The sequence below is a fragment of the Canis lupus genome, chromosome 8, assembly GCF_003254725.2.
Source record: "Canis lupus dingo isolate Sandy chromosome 8, ASM325472v2, whole genome shotgun sequence".
Lineage (NCBI taxonomy): Eukaryota > Metazoa > Chordata > Mammalia > Carnivora > Canidae > Canis > Canis lupus.
This window is the reverse complement of record NC_064250.1, coordinates 62,622,724-62,642,643: the sequence shown is the minus strand read 5'-3', so window position 1 is coordinate 62,642,643 and position 19,920 is coordinate 62,622,724. Positions and strand designations below refer to the sequence as shown.

Genomic DNA, 19,920 nt, shown 5'->3' with positions numbered 1-19,920 from the left:
TGATAGACATAGAAAGAGAGAGGCAGAGATACAGGCAGAGGGAGAAGCAGGCTCCATGCTGGGAGCCCGATGTGGGACTCGATCCCGGGACTCCAGGATCGCGCCCTGGGCCAAAACCAGGCGCTAAACCACTGAGCCACCCAGGGATCCCCACAAATAATATTTTCTAAATATAAAAGTTAGTTAAAGTATAATACATTATTTCTGGCAAATATAATTTTATGAAATATTGTTTATTTCATTTGACATTGAAATATTTTTTCCTTTTTTTAATTTAAATTCAATATGCAAGCATATAGTGTAACATCCAGTGCTTATGACATCATGTGCTCTCCTAATGCCTTGTTACCCAGTTACCCCATCCCCCCACCCACCTCCCCTTCAGCAAACCTCCGTTTGTTTCCCAGAATCAGGAGTCTCTCATAGTTTGTCTTCCTCTCTAATTTTTCCTCACTCAGTTTCCCTTCCTTCCCTTATGGTCCCTTTCACCTTTCACTATTTCTTATAATCCACATATGAGTGAAACCATATGATAATTGTCTTTCTCCAATTGACTTATCTCACTCAGCATAACTCTCCAGTTCCATCCACGTTGATATGAATGGTAAGTATTCATCCTTTCTGATGGCTGAGTAACATTCCAGTGTGTGTGTATGTGTGTGTGTGTGTATCTTTTTTATCCATTCATCTAAGGACATCTTGGCTCCTCCACAGTTTGGCTATTGTAGACATTGCTGCCATGAACATTGGAGTGTGAATGTCCTGTCGTTTCACTACATCTATATCTTTGGCTTAAATACCCCAAATAGTCCAGTTGCTGGGTTGTAGGATAACTCTATTTGTGACTTCTTGAGGAACCCACACACTGTTTTCCAGAGTGGCTGCACCAGTTTGCATTCCCAATAGTGTAAGAGGGTTCCCCTTTCTCCACATGTTCGCCATTTGTTGTTTCCTGTCTTGTTAAATTTAGCCATTCTCACTGTGTGGTATTGCATTGTGGTTTTGATTTGTATTTTCCTGATGACAAGTGATGTGGAGCATTTTCTCATGTGCCTACTGGCCATGACCTAGGAATATTTGTGTATATTTTATTAATGGTTGATACAGTGAAACAGTCCTGAAATGAAAAGATTTTTCCTAATTTTTTTTCAAATGAATTCTCTGATGCTTGAAGAGAAATATAGTAATAATTAATCTGTTTTACTTTATCTGGAAAAGGAATTTCCTTAGATAAGTCAGTTTTGAACCTTAACCATAAACTTCAAAAGTGAATGTTTTTTGATGACAATAGTTTTTTGATGGCAATGTTTATAATTCTTTTTTAAATTGTAGACTGTATAATACATATATGTATAAAATTTGCCATCCTATTTTAACTGTACAGTTCAGTGGTATCACGTATATTTGTATTGTATAACTGTCACCACCATCTATCTCCAAAGCTCTTTTATCTTTCCCAGCTGAAACTCTACCCATTAAACACTGACTCCCTACACTCTCCCTCCTTCCAGCCCCTGACAGCTATCATTCTGCTTATGTCTCTATGATTTTGATTACTGTCTCTTTTTTTTAAGATTTTATTTATTTATTCATAAAGAGACACCGAGAGAAAGAGAGGCAGAGACACACAGGCAGAGGGAGAAGCAGGCTTCACGTAGGGAGCCCGAAGGATCACGCCCCGGACTGAAGGCGGCGCTAAACCGCCGAGCCACCAGGGCTGCCCTCTGAGTGTCTTATATAAAAGGAATCATAGAATATTAGTTATTTTGTAACTGTCTTACTTCACTTCTCATAATGTCCTCAAGGTTCTTCTGTGTTGAAGCCTAGATCAGAATTTCCTTTAATTTAAGGCTGAATAATACTCCATTTTACGTACATACTACACTTTGCTTATTCATCTGCTGAATAATATTCCATGTATATACACCCCATTTTGCTTATTCATCCATTTGTTGTTGGACTTTTGGGTTGCTTCCACATTTTAGCATAATGCTACTATGAACATGGGTGGACATGTCCCCTGCTTTCATTTCTTTTGAGTATATAGCCAGAAGTGAAACTGCTATATCATATGGTAAATCCAATTTAATTTTTTGAGGAATTTTTCAAACTGTTTTTCACAGTGGCCATTTCCATAACATACGTTTGTTCTCACGAAGTATACACAAAAGTTCCAATTTCTCCTTGCCAACACTTGTCTTCTGTTTTTTATTGATAATATCAATAAAATATCACTCCTAATAGGAGTGAGGTGATATCTCATTGTGGTTTAATGATTTGCATTTCCCTAATAATTAGTGATATGTTTTCATGTGCTTATTTGGTGATCCATGTATCTTCTTTGACGAAATATCTATTTAAGACCCTTTCCCATTTTTTAATGGGTTTGTTTTGGGTTTTTTTTTTTGGGGGGGGGTATTGAGTTGTAGGAATTCTCTATGCATTCTGGATATTAATCTCTTATCAAATATATAGCATGCAAATATTTTCTCTCATTCTGTGAGGTTATAGTTCACTTTCAAAAACAAGGTTGACCAAAAGAAAATTGAAGGCCCTTTCCAGCTCCATAACTCTGGCATCTCTGCCTTAATAAATATGTTTAATGAAACATAGTTTTGCTTTTGTTTAATAAGTTGCTGCTATAAACACTTGTTTTCTGTTATTGGAATGACTGAGGTTTGTGGTGCTGGGTGGAGATCCTCTGCCTCTGTATTAGATGGCCCCAGAGGACACATATGAGCCTAGTTCATGGCTTTCTGAACTCCCTTCCAATCTGGTCTCACCATTTTGAAGAGATCTTCAAACAGCAAGGGTCTATTGCTGACTCTGCTTCTCACTTAACTGTTCACAGTTGCCTTTTGTTTTGTTCTTAAAATGTATCCAAGGATAGAATTGAAGATTTACAAAGTAATCCTGGCTCTTTCACTTAGTATCTCTGAGACCTTGGGCAAGTTACTAACTTCTCAGCCTCATCAGTAAAAGTTACTGGGAGATGTTAGTATATGTGAAGCTCTAAGAACAGAGTCTGGCATGTATTAAAATCTCAATAAGGGGATCCCTGGGTGGCTCAGTAGTTTAGCACCTACCTTTGGCCCAGGGAGTAATCCTGGAGTCCCGGGGTCAAGTACCACATGGGGCTCCCTGCATGGAGCCTGCTTCTCCCTCTGCCTGTGTCTCTGCCTCTCTCTCTCTCTGTCTCTCATGAATAAAAAAAAAATATATATATATATATATATTTTTTTTTTTTTTTTAAAGAATAAAACTTCAATAAATATGAGTTGTTATATTGGGTAAAACATGCTTGGGGAATGAGGTGGACATAAAAAGTCTTACACTTCTAACTTAGGAATTTTTTTTCTTTTTAAACTTTGCCTTATTTCTAGCTCTGGAAGTGTGAGACTTGTCTGTAGGGGTGTCCATTCAAACCACTTGGCCCCACTAGACCCAGGCTATACATGTTCTGGCATCTTGTCTGATTTGTACCCCCTTTTCACTCTCAAGCATCCTGGTGTGATGGTATGTTATGTGATCACCTTAGATTTGACAGGGCTGAAGGATTACCATAGGTTTGCATTTCTCTTTCATTATGAATTGTTTTTTATATTTATATGTGCCCCACATTCCTATCTTTCTATTAACCATAGTTAATAATCAGTCTAGGAAGAAAACGTGTTTAAAACGCAAAATCCAATTGCCTCCCCACCCCCTATACACTAACATTTAATATAAAAATTACTCCCTTCCCCATCCTCATTTTCCAAACCAGTAAGTCATACAACTTCATTGAATTTTAGGAACTCTATGTCAACTTTTTATTTTACAGATGCTGAGACCCATACATCTCAGTTTTAGGATTCATAGAAGTTAAATGTGACTTATCCCGTGTACGTGATACATTAGTGACAAGATTACACTATCCCAGGACGCTTGATGTCGATTGTTCTCTCTACTGAGTAAAACAATAAAAAGTGTTTTTATGGCAAAGATTAAGGTTTTCCAAAGTGTATCATATAAGCACATTCCTTTAATGCTCTGTGGGGCAAAGGGGCTCCCTTAGATTATGCCAAATACTTCCTCTTGGAGGTTCACAATACACCTTAGCACTTTAAAGATGCTAAAACATTCTGGAGTAAAGAGACCTATCAGTTTTTGTTTAATCCTGCATTTTCCGGACCTTGGGTAAACTTTGGAAATGTTGGTCTAAGGGTTTTTTGAAAGGCAGAGAGGTTGATGTTTTGTTTTATTTTGTTTTGTTTTTTTCTAAAAATATTTCCATGGGATTGTTAATTCTGTTGCCTTTGGTATCATTTCTCCCCCACCCCCTCATTTGGGGGGGAATCTGCTATAATCACTGAAACTTGTTTTAAGCCAGTTAGATCATTTGATTGAGATTGGTCATATTAACAGAGGGATCTCTCATAGAATGGTGATTCTAAATCACCATTTATCAGCTTTCTAGGGCCATTTGCATCCTGAGCCCTCTCTTTTCCTTTCTTTCCCTGCCATATCATCCAAAGATTGGATTTCATCCTGATTTATATAAGAAACCGACGTTGCTTGCCTAGAATGAAAACATCCTTGGAGAGATTTAGCTGTGACTTATTTCCAGCATTTAAAGGCAGTGGGTTAGATTAAGAACTAAATAGCTTAACGCTATGTTCCATATGGTATAGGGGTTTGGTTACTTAATAAATAAAATTGTTCCCTGAGAATTTTGAGAAATACGGTTTTAGTAGTATAACTGTACAGTCAGGATTTCTTCCAAGATTTGAAACTAGGGACACAAGGTGGATTTAAGAGTTATATCTAATCCTAAGAAATCTCTCCCACTAAGTCTTTCCAAGACGTATGTTTATTTTAGTATAAGAGCTCCAGTAGGAAATATGCATGTTGTCCAAATCAGTTCATCTTGAAGGGAATTCCCAATGACTAGGAGCTGCTAGAAAGAGACTCTGTCCCAAAGTCCCCAGAACATTTTTGTTTCAAGTCACCTCACCAGAGTGAGACCCCAGCTGTCCCTGTGGTGCTAATGACAGTGGCAGTTAGCCAAACATCCTTATCTCAGCTCATGACTTCCCTAATGCTTGCTATATGGTCTTATGTCTCCAGTGGGGTTGATGATGTTTTGTATGGTTGCTTTAGAATTTATAATTATACTTATAAAATTGAGCTTTTTTAAAAAAGAAGAAAGAAAAAAGAAAAAAGGTGTTTTTGACATGATTTAAATTTCAAACAGACCAGGGTAACCATTTTGTGTCCCTATAAACCTTGCAGAATTCTCAGACGAAAATAATTCTAGATGTATGTGCATACTTTGTCACAGTGTGACAAAGTGAGAGTAGGAACTCTGTCCATTACTGTAGACACTGATTATTCTTAATCTGGAAGCGTGACGCCATATTTGTTTGTTTCAGCCACATATTTTGTGCGATGTTAGTGAGTTTACTCTGTAGTCCTTAAAAATTAAAAAGCAAACCACCTGGTTGGCTCAGTTGGTTAAGTGTCCTACTCAATTTCAGTTCAGGCCATGATCTGAGTTGGGAGATGGAGCCCAAAGTCAGGCTCCACACTCAGTGTGGAATCTGTTGGAGATTCTTTCTCCTTCCCCCTGTTTGCACCCCCCCCCCACCCAAAAGAATTAAAAAGCAAACAAAATAAATGTAACTTTAAGAAGGAGTAAAGAAGGAAATGAAAAGAGACCTACCATAGGAGGGACACTTTACCAGCACTTTTTACCCAGGTTCAAAGCTCATCTTTTTAATCCTTTTTTCTCTCATTTTAGTAAAAGGCTTTTATTTTACATAATTTTTTGTTCTGCATTTTTCTTAATTTCTTAAAATATTTTCTTAATATATTTTCTTAATCTCAAATAAATTTGAGAAAGAATTCTCTGTGCTGTTTTTAACTACAAATTTTCAGTGATAAAAGGATTTGACTTGTAAATGAAGCCACAAACTTGGCTTCCAGGACCCTAGTTTCTTCTAAAGAACTACTAAACGTACCTGATAGAACCTTAAAACTTTTAAGAAGCTCAATTTGAAAACTAAGATTTATTAGACTTACTGTTTAAGTTTGAACTGAAATTAACACAGGCAGATTTAATTTCTGTTTTACAAGAATTGACAATATTAACTATAATGATAAATTTTTTTGACAGTGTTCAAAATTACCCCAAAAAGCAGCTTTTTTTTTTTACATTTCTAATATTTAAGAATAAAAAACTGTATTTACTTACACTAAGCATCAGACTTTAAAAAAAAAACTGACTTTGGTAGAAGAAATAATTTTGACAATTTAATGTTTACAAAAATAATACATTAAACTCTTTGGGTTCCTTGCTGGTTATTTCTTATAGAATGCACTGTCACATCTCTGTCTACTCGTAGCCTTTCTGACTTCAGTAGCAGGCACCCAGAGTAAAAAGTTGAATGACATGCTGTGTTTTCCTTGGTAGGTAGGTGAATTTCAACTAGGAAATTTGTTTGTGTGAATGTATGATTTGATTGGATCATACACTTACCTCCACTTTGCATAATACCCACTTTGTAGAATGTTTCCCAGTCTTGAACACTATAGGTAGATCATTCTATGCTTAAATTTTCATATTTATAGTGGAAAAGTTGAAGGAAGCACAGATGTTAACAGTGATTTTCTTAAACTTGAATTCCTATGGTTATGCTGTATCAGTAACAGAGATTAAAAATTTCAAGAATCTTGACACACTTCTGTTTCTAGCAGATTTTTTTGTGATTTTGCTTGTGTGTGTTTAACTCTATTTGTTAAATCATTTCTTCCTTCATTTTGAGACTAGATTATGTCCTGATTGGTTTCATAATAATTCCAATAATAGATTTTGAATTGTGTTTTCTCTTAAAACCATTATCCTTTTTAGTCAGATAAACTTTGTATGTCCTGATGCTATACCAATACCAATATATGTCCTATTAACCCTGTTCTCTAATCTTAGAGTGTTTTGTTTTTGTGCATATATCTTTTGCTGGTAGTTCTGATAGTTAAGGTTCCATGGTATGGAATTTACTCTGTAATTGTTCAAATTGTCTCTTACTGGTACTGCTTTGTCTGTGTTAAGTCTAATATCAGGTAATAGAAAGCCATATTTTAATTTCAGGGGTTCACGAAGAGGATAACCTCTAATATCAACCTCTTTAATGTATATAAATTGCTTAGAATGTTAGATTATAATGACTGGCAGTTGCCTCTAAGAAGTAAGAAAAAAATTGAAAAAAATTTTAGTCCTCTAAATACTTTTCCCTGTAATTTGAAATACTCCTTCCATAATTATATATTTAAATTAGTCTGATTTGTTACTTTATCCTGCCTTAGAAAGTATGTAATTGGTACATTTTATGGTTCAAAATTGCAGCTAACACTGATTCATAATTCAAGCTTAACTATTTGTTTACATTTTCTGAAATTTTTACATGTGAATTTGACAGCCTGTCATTTGCAAATAAAAGCAGTTTTCAGTAGCCTGCTTTTTTTTTTTAACTGTGTAATTTGAAATACATTTGAAAAAAATGAATAAAATTATTTTTGTTTCATATCAAGAAATGGATGAAAAGAGGCTGCTGGATCCAGGGTTGAAAGTTCGTAAAGGCCTCTGGGATTACACTCTGAAGAACCAGCAGATGGAATGCCTGAGTGACTGAAGAAAATGGGTGCTAATGCATCTAACTATCCTCATTCATGTTCCCCGAGGGTAGGGGGAAATTCTCAAGCCCAACAGACTTTTATAGGTAACTGTTTCCGTTTTTCTAATTTCACTTGCTTTTGTGAATATTATAAATAGAATTTGTTTTCAGTGGCCTTTCTGGATGAAACTGTGAAAAAGTTATTATAGATAATAATTCTGCAACATCCAGATTTTTTCCGAAACAAATGTAAATCTGGCTTGTATGATTTTTATTCTGACCAAGCTGCTATAGCACCATTGATCTTTTCTTCGGTGTCTTAACCATAATTGCCATTGCCCTCGGAAAACTGGCAATCTCCATTGGTGTAAAAATAGTGAAATACAGGACATCCTTATGTCCTGGTCCATTTATTTTCTCTAGTACAAACCACTGCTAGTTAAAAAAAAAAGTCACAATTATATACAAATAGTATTCTTAATTTACAGATCTGCTTAACTCTCATTTCCTAAAGATCCATGATTAAAATCTGTTAGTATCTGGTTTTTGATAGCCAGAGAACCAAAAGCATTTTGTCAACTAAAGAATAAACTGTCAGTCTCTATTTCTTATTTAATATAGAAGGGAATTATTTGAAATTTATAGAAATAAAAGTCAGTTTTATTTGAATGGTTCAGGAATGTCTGTTTATAAAAATTTTAGCATAAAATATGTGTTAAAGTGACGTTGAAAATAAATGTTGAGAACAAACATTTTCATTTGTTTGATTTCCTTCTTAGGGACATCATCCTACTCTCAGCAAGGCTATGGTTGTGAATCAAAATTATATAGCCTTGACCATGGCCATGAGAAACCACAAGACAAAAAAAAGAGAACCTCTGGCCTTGCCACCCTCAAAAAGAAGTTTATCAAGCGTCGAAAATCTAATAGGTCTGCCGATCATGCCAAGCAGATGCGAGAACTCCTCTCTGGGTGGGATGTTAGAGATGTTAATGCTTTAGTGGAGGAATATGAGGGAACTTCAGCCTTAAAGGAGCTTTCTCTACAAGCCAGTTTGGCTAGACCAGAAGCTCGGACATTGCAGAAAGATATGGCCGATCTTTATGAGTACAAGTATTGTACCGATGTAGACTTAATATTTCAAGAAACTTGTTTTCCTGTTCATCGTGCCATTTTGGCAGCAAGGTGTCCGTTTTTTAAAACACTGCTTTCTTCCTCACCGGAGTATGGGGCAGAGATCATTATGGACATCAATACAGCTGGTATAGACATGCCCATGTTTTCTGCTTTGCTACACTACCTTTATACAGGAGAGTTCGGAATGGAGGACTCAAGGTTTCAAAATGTTGATATCCTCGTTCAGCTTAGTGAAGAATTTGGAACACCAAATTCCCTTGATGTAGATATGCGTGGACTTTTTGATTACATGTGTTATTATGATGTTGTCCTTAGTTTTTCTTCAGACTCTGAACTGGTTGAAGCTTTTGGTGGAAATCAGAACTGTTTAGATGAAGAGCTCAAAGCTCACAAGGCTATTATTTCAGCACGGTCCCCATTTTTTCGGAATTTATTACAAAGGAGGATACGGACTGGTGAAGAAATCACAGACCGAACTTTGAGGACTCCCACAAGAATTATATTAGATGAGTCTATTATACCAAAAAAATATGCGAAAGTTATATTACACTGTATGTATACTGATATGGTGGACCTTTCCGTCTTGCACTGTAGCCCCTCTGTGGGGAGTCTCAGTGAGGTTCAGGCTCTCGTCGCAGGGAAGCCAAACATGACCAGGGCAGAAGAAGCCATGGAACTTTACCACATAGCACTGTTCTTGGAATTTAACATGCTTGCACAAGGTATGAAATTCTGGCTTTTAATTTTGATTCCTAGAATTACATAATTGTTTTCCAAATTCAAAACACAGCCAGTAGGTTCCATGATTTGGCTGTTTGGGATGTGCCAGGTTGTTATTTTGAATCTGTAGTTATGAAATCTGAGAAACAATTGAAAGTCAGTATTAATATGTGTGTTCATTTAGTACTAAAACCAAGCATTCAAAACTGCTAAGAGCAATAGATGAGATGAGAGACTCTTAATTCTCTAATGTAAGACAGTAGGTATGGGATATCTAACTACCACCTGCACTGTCTGCACTCAAGCTTTGAACTAGCCTCGTTTCCCAGATATCATGGTTATTCTTGATTTTATGACTCCTGGGATAACTTAGGTTGTCATTTTTATACTCTGTAACTTACTGATGTTTAAATGTTTAGAAAGAGAATGAAAATTCCTTCCAAAAATGAAAATAGTCACATTTGGATACAAGTTTATTTGAACCAAAGAATTAGGCAGTTTCTGATTTAAATTTTTAGGCATTATGTATCTTCTTTTCAAGCTTAATTTTACATTAACCAACAGCCTCCAGTGGGTAAGGCAAGGTCAGTGCTAGACTCGAGCCTTCTTTATTTAATCTAAACTAAAACTTTTAGGTTATGAAAGCACATTTCTGGGGCTACAGGCAAATAAATACATGAAGATAACATCAAAAGAATTATGTATCTATTGGTAAACATTAGAATCTTAACTTATCAGAGCTGGAAAGAGACCTTCCACACAGAGCAAAGGGAATTTGTGGTCTTGAAAGAATGCACTCTTTGCTTTCTGTGGCCATATGTTAAAAGAAAACAAGCTATATGACATGAAATTACTTAAGAAATTTAGCCAATGAGTATTTCCTAAAAGAACATTAGAAGTTGCCAATTAAAAGAAAATGTTGGGATGCCTGGGTGGCTCAGCAGTTGAGCATCTACCTTCGGTTCAGGGTGTAATCCCGGGATCCAGGATCAAGTCCCACTGTTGGGCTCCCTATGGGGAGCCTGCTTCTCCCTCTGCCTATGTCTCTGCCTCTCTCTCTCTGTCTCTCATGAATAAATAAATCTTTAAAAAAATAAATATAATTAAAAGAAAATGTTAATGTCTATGGCAAAAGACAGGAATTTAATGAAATAAGGAATCATGAAAGCTACATTTTTCTAACTTGAAAATAAAAATGTGTGTTGTATGGCTCAACCAACAAATTAATAGGACTTTGAGAAATAAAAGCCCCAGCTAAATTGCAATAATTAATTTCATGAGAGGAATTATACAGAAGTTATTGATAAACCTGAGTAGAAAAGGTTGAAAAGGTTTACATAAAGGATCTTTTAAAATCTTATTTTAGGGGCAGCCCTGGTGGCTCAGCGGTTTAGTGCCGCCTTCAGCGCGGGGCCTCATCCTGGGGACCTGGGATCGAGTCCCACGTAGGGCTCCCTGCATGGAGCCTGCTTCTCCCTCTGCCTGTGTCTCTGCGTCTCTCTCTCTCTTTCTCTCTCTCTCTCTCTTTGTGTGTGTGTGTCTCTCATGAATAAATAAATTTTTAAAATCTTAAAAAAAATAAAATCTTATTTTACCATGATATTTCTAGTGATAGTACTAATTTAGTTTTGTTACCACAAAGTGTTGTTAAAATATTTTTGTTTAAAACAAGAATCATTACATTGATGATAGTAGTCTATTTTGATGTCAGACTATAGGAAAATAATGTTATCAAAATAACCTAGCAGCTTGACCTACCACTATTTTATTTCTGTAAAACCAAATTCATCAGAAAGTTTGAAGGTTGCAACGTTCCCTAAAAGGTGTAATAACATCTATTTTCTCAAATTGGCTTTGTTTTTTGACATGTTTAAATACTAAGAAACCAAAGTGTATTGTATACACTTTTCCTGTTTTTAAAAAACAGGAAAACATCCCTTAATACACTTCTTTGGGAGTTTGTTGTTTTTGTTGAATGAAATGAAAGTAATGAAAATTAAAATGAAAAGTAAAATTGTGAGCCTGCTCTTGGATCTTAGGTAATACTTGATCTAAAATTATTTTTATGTTACATGAGTTTAAATATTTTTTTTATGATTTAGCTAGAAATTATATTTCTTGAGTACATTTAAAGATATAAAACAATACTCCTTGTATTACCGTAGTTTTGGTTACTGTAAAAACTGTATGTATATTCCCTTAATATATACATGGTTCTCTGTTTCATTATTCAAAATACAGAGTTTAGGTTATTTGGTGTTTTGATTTTTGATTGTAGGCCTTATGTAGGCCTTATGTTTCCCCCCATGACCATAATACTGTTCATATTAGTGTTTATAACAGACCATACCTGCAGCATAATTTTTACCCCATTTCTCTGGGAAGAAGAATATTCGGTCACTTGGAGAGGAATTTTATACTATGAAGTTTAGAAGCTCAGTTCAGGCTCTGGAACCAGACAAACTGGATTTGAATCCTTCACTACCAATTTTTAATGTGCTTGACCTCAGAGCAAATCACCCTTTCTAAGCTTCTGTTTTGTCTATAAAATAAGAATAGTAACCCTTGAAGTAGGATTGTGAGAATTAAAGGAAATGATGTATGTTAAGTGATCTGACTGGCACCTGATACAAAGTTAGCATTCAATAAATATTAGCTGCTAAATGATAGTCTTCAGAACACATTTCAGTTTTATAATTCTATTGATTAAACTTAATACTCAGCATATTTCACAGATTTTTACTAAGTTATTACTAATTTTAAAACTTTCTTATAATTTTATCACTAGTGAGATGGTACATGCCACTTATCAAAGTATTGTAAATATCTGGCTATTTGGTTTTTCTCAGCAGGAGTTCTACAAGTAGATTAAGCCTATAGTACTCTGAGGCATCTATTATATATAATGAATTAGCATCTCTCTGATGCATCCAGCATGGTTATAGTTATGTACCATTTTGGAGAGAATTAAGAAAATAATCACTAAAATCATCTGTGTTCTATGATGCAGACAAGGGCTTAACTTCCAGTTAAGAGATGCTGTGAGACTAGCCTGGTGGGCAGTGTGAAGCTAGGACCTTATTGTTCTCATCTTTGTGTCCCCTATGCTGAATAGTGGGCATTCAGTAAATGATTCTGAATTAATGATGGTTACTTTTTATCCCTAAACAGATTTAACTTCCAAAGTTAAAGCCAAGTTTTAGAAGGAAACAAATTCTGTCAAGGGAGGCTGGGGACCTTGAGACTAAATATGTCCTTCAAGACGGAGAGGTGATTTAATAGTTTCAAGAGCATTGTAAAAAGAAGTGATAATAGGCAGACAGCCAAAATGGTTTGGATCAAAGGACAGATTCCTGACCTACACTGAGAATTCGTTTTATTCAGACAAGTAGGCAGTCACATTAGGGAGGTCAATCAATAGGTAATGGGGGGCCTCAACTTACTGGCCTGGCATTTTAGGATAAGCTTTAATTTCATTTGATTTCCTACATAGCAGATTAAATATAAGTTTATTTCTGGCTCCTCCAAAGCCCTAATGGTATAGTAAAGAACTAAAGTAAATATAAACCCTTAAGGACAAACATATCCAAGAAGAAAACAACAGTGGAGAAATACTGAAATTTTTAGAAGCCAGAAAGTAGATAAGGACTTATCACTGGCTTAACACAGAGGAGAACTCTAGAGCCTATAGAGGGAACCACTGAGGATAAGAGAGGCAGTTCACAGTACTTAGTACACTGGAAAGAAGGAATAAGTGAAGCAAATTAACTGAAAAGAGAGATTTGATAAGTCTGAATACTGACTGGATCAACCCCTTCCTCCACTCTGGAATTCACCTTTATAGGTGGTGTCAGAAAGGAATGAGATTTTGTTTTCCCCGTATAGTGAGCTGGTTTTCTGAATACCCTCTATTTAACAATCCATATTCTCCTCTGTTGTGTGCTTTTTTTTAAAGTTCCCCAGTATGTATGGGTCACTACTTTTTCCATTTTGTTTCAATAGCCTGTCTGTCCCTCCATCAGTATCACGTGTGCAAGGTGGCAAATCCTAACCTGCCCCTTTAATTCCCTTCTCTACCACTGCTCCCCTTCCCCCCAACCCTGCCCATAGCAACCAAACACAAGAAACCTTGAGATTTATTTTCTAAAGAAATTGAACTAGAGAGATTTCAAATCTGGAAATAGCTACAAAGAAGGAGAGTGGAGGTGTGGGGTAAAGCACAAGGTTAAAATCTGAATTTATGTGAAAACTTACAAAGTAAATGGCAAAATCTTTCCTCTTCCTCTGCTCTCGTTCACGCCAGGCAGATACAAGATAAAAAATTGAAACTTTAGAAATAGTGAACAGCCCAAGGGTATATAGACTGGTGGAGACTGATATGGTGGAGTTCCATGAAGAAGTTTATGCTCAGGAGTTATATGGTGACAAAACCAGTTTGCCTTCCAGTTTTTCTACAGAGAAAACCATAGTCAGCAGTCCTGCTTTTGCAACAGAGCTTCCACACAGTAGTTGAGTGCTTCATTCTTAGATATGAAAACCCATCTAAGGCTCACTGGACTTTTGAAAAAAGCTTCCAAATTGAGACAGAGGTCAGAACAAAAAGAACAAAGTGTTAGCAGAAACCTTCAAGAAAGCAGAAGAGAACTTCAGCAGAAGCAGAAATGCCCTTAAGTTAGAGAGCTGTTGCATCAATGAGATATAAGTAGGATGCTGTAAGAGTAAAGACAGGAGCTCTTGGAAATAAGGTAGCAGAAATGAAAAATAGAAGAATTGAAAGATATAATTGAAGAAATCTGTAAAGTAAAACAACAGAGATGGACAGCAAAGTATAGTATTGGTCCAGAAGATATAACAATTTAACAAATGGTGGTCTTAGAAACACACCAGAGAAAATGGAAGAGCAGCAGTATCTAAGGAGTAATGTAAGAAATACTGTTAAAGCTAAAGGAATTTATTAAAAGCTTCATCCTGGGGCGCCTGGGTAGCTCAATCAGCTAAGCCTCCAACTCTTGATCTCAGCCTGAATCTTGCTCTTGGGGTTGTGAGTTCAAGCCATGTGTTGGGCTCCGTGCTGGGCTTCTACTAGAAAGAAAGAAAGAGAGAAAGAGAGGAAGAGAGAAAGGAGAAGAGGAGAGGAGAGGAGGGGAGGGGAGGGAAGGGGAGGGGAGGGGAGGAGCTTATCCCTTCCCCTAGGGAGCCATAGGGAAAAAGAGAAGATTCTAAAATGTTGCAGAAAGGAAAAAATTAGATTCCATACAAAGAAACAGGACTCCAAATAGTATTGAACTTTTCAATAGCACCAGCTAAAACACTCTAGTACAGTGGCATAGTGCCTTTAAAAAGCCGGTAGAAAATTATTTTCAACGCAAAATTCTATTTAGCCAAACTGTCAGTCAAGTGTAAGGCTAGATAAAGGCATTTTTTTCAGTCTTGCCTCAAAGAACTGATCTCCCCTGCTGCCCTACTGAGGAAGTTACTAAGGATGTGTTCCACTAATTGATGAAATCTGAGATCCAGGAAATGGCATCAAACACAGAAAATAAGAAAGGGAAATCTTAGTATTCGCTGTATAATAGGTGTAGTAGGCATCATGTCTAGACTGGACCAGGAGGGCCAAAGACTCCAGAAACATTAAATGACAAGGGGCATTGAAAGAGATTTTATTTATCTTATGATACTTTTATAAAGAATTAACAATAGAGTTAAGAAAATGAAGCAAATGGGAAAAGAAAAAAATTAAAACTGAGAAATATTTAAAATTACACATGGAAGAAAATATGATTCTGGTACACTGCTTGGCTCAGCAGTAATCAGTATTTAAATAAGGACACTGAATATTGATTTAATAAAAATTATAATACAGAGTGGTGAATACCAGAAGAAACAACTAAGAATTGAGAGTAGTTGCCTCTGAGGAGCAGGACTGGGAGTAGAAAAGAGAGAGGAGAGAGTTTTGTTTTTAGAATAAGTTTTTTGTTACTACTAGCTACAGTACTTTTTAGATTATGAGCATATACTGCTTTGATTATAATTTTTAATACAATAAAGATATGAATGACATCTGTGCTCAGAAGAACCAGAGAGAACTAGATAGAATAGGCCTTAATCCTAAAGAACTGGGGGATTTGTCATATGTATCAATAATGTTAACTAATAAGATCATGCTTATCATTTTAGGTTACAAAGGGCTTTTACTTTCTCATTTGGTTGCCCTGACAACCTGAGTATGGTGGGGCACAGAGATGAATAACTAGCCTTTTCTTGAGATTATGAATGATAAGGTTGTGACTCATACCAGCCCCTCTGACCCCAACCCCAGAAATGTGGGCATTTTGAGAGAGGGGAGCAATATGAGAACCATTTTCCAGGGCTGAAGGTGGGAAGCCACTGTGACCTAGTTGTAAGAATGAAATAGCAGACTAGTGATTGAAGCATCAATTCAAGAGTCTCAGCCATGAGCCTGGTTTGTGCTGAACCACTTGGGCAGGAATACTTGAGGCAAATGTGGGCCCAGCTAAGAGGTTTTAAAAACAGGGGGAGGGGGGACAGGGAGAGGGGCAGGGGCCTGAGTAGGTCACCACCCAGACTGCTTCAGAACACTTAACCAGAGAACAGAGGGCTTTGTATTGAGTAGGCCATTCTCTCCTGAATAGATGAGTGTTCTTGTATCAGTTATTTGACTTTTTTGGCTATCAGCGTTACAACCTTCCTAGTTTTGAGAAATTCCTCACTGTACAGGTCTTTTTGGATGGCAGAGCCCAACCCCCAGCATAAAAACTCAAAAGGTTACATACTTGGTTTCTCAGCCTCTCAGTGGTTAATGTTTAAGCACATGACCTAGGCTTTTTGAGTTAGGAACTGATAGGACAGGAAAGCAGGGACTGTAGAGAACTCTTTCTGTAAGCAGGGTGGAAGCAGCAACATCTAGTGGGAAAGGAGAGAGGTCAGTGGCAGTGATTCCACTGACAGCATCCACCATCTGTACACCGAGCAGGAACTGTGTGGCCAGGGACCCAGGATAAGCTCTTTTCCTGACGTAAGCCTCACCTTACAGCCTTTCTCTGCTCTTTGTTGTTTTCTGAGTCTGGTCTTCACTTTCTCAGCAACTGTGGGCTAACAGTATCCTTTCAGATAAACTCCTTTTCTGTTTAAGCCAGCTAGAGTTGTTTTCTGCAGTTGCAGCTTGAAAGCCTGGTTGAAAACAGTACCTATATTAAAAAGACCAGTGTATAAAATTCCAAAATAGATGGCTAGATTGGAAAAGCCTCAAAAGAAGGACCAGGTGTTTTGAGTACTGACTTTCATAATGATTTTAGCATGCACTATACTGTGTAAAAAACACCTCTGAAAATGTGAGTACCATGATGAGAATATATACTGATTCCTAATTTTTTTTTAAAGACTTAATTTATTTATTCATAAGAGACACAGGCAGAGGGAGAAGCAGGCTCTATGCAATGAGCCCAATGTGGGACTTGATCCCAGGACTCCAGGATCATGCCCTGGGCCAAAGGCAGGCGCTAAACCACTGAGCCACCCAGGCATCCCTGACTTCTAATTTTTTTAGTAAAAATCCACTCTTTAGGAGAACTACAGGTTTTCTTACGAATTTTAACAACTCTTGGGCCTACCATATGAACTTATGTTTCCAGGTGCCTCGGTGGCTCAGTCAGTTAAGTGTCTGCCTGCAGCTCAGGTCATGATCTCCTGGGATCAGGTCCCATGTCTGCTTCTCCCTCTGCCCTACCCCCCTCGTGCTCTTGCTCTCTCCCTGTCTCTTTCTCTCAAAAAAATAAAATCTTAAAAAAAAAAAAAAACAAACTTCTGTTACCTTGTCATAAATATTATTGACCTCAGAACAAAACAGCCCAGAATTAGCATCAGTATCTACATGTATATTCCAATTTAGGACACTTTACAGTAGTATACTTTAAACTGCAGATTTTATTTTTTCATCTTGATCAAATGTGTACTTTTCAGTCTTTGGAATATGAAAATTATATATAACATTAGTTCTAAAGTAGACTCTAATGCATTGCCCATATTTTTAGTCATAGTGCATGTGATTATATTTTATTGAATTAAAAAAATCTAACAGAAACAACTGAAAGCAGTGAGTGACCTAATTTTTCCCCTAGCAACTTGGTCAGATTTCAAGAGTGTGTGTGACTTGAAACAAATGCAAAGTAGTAAAGACTAACTGTCCAGACTCACTAAGCCCTTCGTCCCTCTTCCCATCCTCTCCATTGTCCTTGTGTTGACACTCATCTTCTGTTTCAGTTCAGTTGACTTGGCAGTTCATTTTGCTTCTGTCTGTAATTGTTTCCTTTTCAGCAAATTAGTCTGAATATGCTTTCTAGAGAATAATGGAGCTAAGTTAAAGACCATTATCAACAGATCAGAATACTAAGTGAAGATTTCAGTTAACTATACAACATAGATGAAGAATTAATCTCAGTTTCAGGAATGATAATTCAAACAACTCTCAAATTATACATCTCTAGTCATAATGACACTTAGCACTTAAGAAAGTCTTTACTCAAAATTATGGGTGAGCTCTAAAGTGTAATAATATATTGCATTTTTTATTTTAGAATTTAAACCATTTTTCATATAGACTATAAACTCTTCACCTCTGACCCTCTGCTCACACTTTGCTTTTGTCTTAGAATATCTTTGCCTTTGACCACTAAATGTCCCAGTTCTACCTTACTCTTAAAGACGAAATTTACATGCTACTTCCTTTTGTTTTGTCTTAGTATTCCAAGTTAAAAGCATTTTCCACTTCCTGCAAACTACTTTTACTTTTCTTTTAGGTTCTTACATATAACTTATTTTGTAATTACCAATGTACCTGTCTCATTTCCTCTGTCAGTTAGTGTATTATATATTCCCTAATGACAAGGTCAAAATCCTCATCATCCTGAATCACCCCAAGAACCTAGCACAGTGCTTTGCTCTCTTAGTAGACTCTCCGTTACATTTTTTAAAATGTTTTATTTAAATTAAATTTAATTAACATACACTGTTATTAGTTCCAGTGTTAGAACTCAATGAGTTACATATTTTGAGTTATCTTAATACTTAGGAAAACTGAATGACTTTTTCTTTTTAAAAGGGGGTGTGCGTAATAAACATTTAACTGTATAAGTTGCATTTCCATCTTGGAGATATGAAGCCTTATTTTTAAAAATAAGTTTAGAAGTGATCTAAATGGTATGTAATTCTGTACCATTGAACTCAATTTTTTTTTTATTAAAGATTTTATTTATTTATTCAGGAGACAGAGAGAGAGAAGCAGAGACACAGGCAGAGGGAGAAGCAGGCTCCATGCAGGGAGCCTGACGAGGGACTCGATCCCTGGTCTCCAGGATCAGGCCCTGGGCTGAAGGCGGCGCCAAACCGCTGAGCCACTCGGGCTGCCCTGAACTCAATTTTAAGTTAAATTTCAAATAAAGGGGGATCCCTGGGTGGCTCAGCAGTTCAGCGCCTGCCTTCAGCTCAGGGCATGATCCTGGAGTCCCAGGATTGAGTCCCACATCAGGTTCCCTGCATGGAGCCTGCTTCTCCCTCTGCCCCCCCCCCCTCTCTCATGAATAAATAAATATTTAAAAATTTCAAATAAAATCTTATCAACTCTTTATTTTATTGTCTATTGATATGTAATATCAGTTGAATTTAACATATTCTTGGAAGCCAGTCAAGGCTATTATTAATCTTTTGAAGCCATAAAGTTTAATATAAGGACAATTAGGAGGTTTTCTCAACAATAAGCAAAATCTTTTCTCTGTCATACTAAAATCCCAAGGATGCCACAGTCAAGGAAAATGATAAAACAGAAAGACTTGCTTGGTTTGATTTGATTTTATTCCCCAGCACAAAGCATATGTTGGTTATAGTTAAGATCTGAGAGATTTAATTAGAAATGTATAGACATTAACATAATCAGACAAAAGATGAAATGTTATATTCAGGTCATTATGGATATGAACACAAAACTGAACAACATAGGGACAAGAAAGAGCTGAGCATTTATTATTTGAAGAGTATATGGAACTCTAGACACCATGAAGATAGCAGAAAGCATCTGCAGTGTATTCTGAAGTAGAGAGAAACTTGATTTCAGATTAGCATTTTTTGAACACCATTACTATACAAGATGCAATACCAGGGAGAAGAGAATTAAAAGGAGCCATGTTTGAATGTCACTAACATTCAAACTAGCTTCATGATGGGCACCCCATATATGTCTTTTTATTTCGTCTTCACAACAGCCCCATGGAATTTGGAGATTTGCTCAGGTTCAGAGATAAAGAACGGTATCCAAACTTAATGGTATTTTATAAATACGAAGCCTGGGGTTAGATCTGTGCTCCAAACCTGGTTCTGCTACATACTCACCATATAAATT

General features: G+C 36.6%; 1 protein-coding gene across 16 annotated transcripts in view; it reads left to right on the top strand.

Moving 5' to 3' along the window:
• Positions 1–19,920, top strand: part of BTBD7 (BTB domain containing 7) — a 109,466-nt gene that overhangs the window by 47,788 nt on the left and 41,758 nt on the right. For 15 of the 16 annotated variants that reach the window (XR_007412514.1, XM_049113439.1, XM_035719667.2 and 12 more), the window contains 2 exons: positions 7,570–7,757; positions 8,432–9,511. Coding sequence is in view for 15 of the 16 variants with exons in the window: in XM_049113439.1 (XP_048969396.1) it covers positions 7,676–7,757; positions 8,432–9,511 (1,162 nt within the window). In the remaining variant the exon portion in view is untranslated. Of the gene's footprint in view, positions 1–400; positions 605–7,569; positions 7,758–8,431; positions 9,512–19,920 lie in introns of those variants that run through there. The other variant, XM_035719668.2, reaches the window with a different exon arrangement.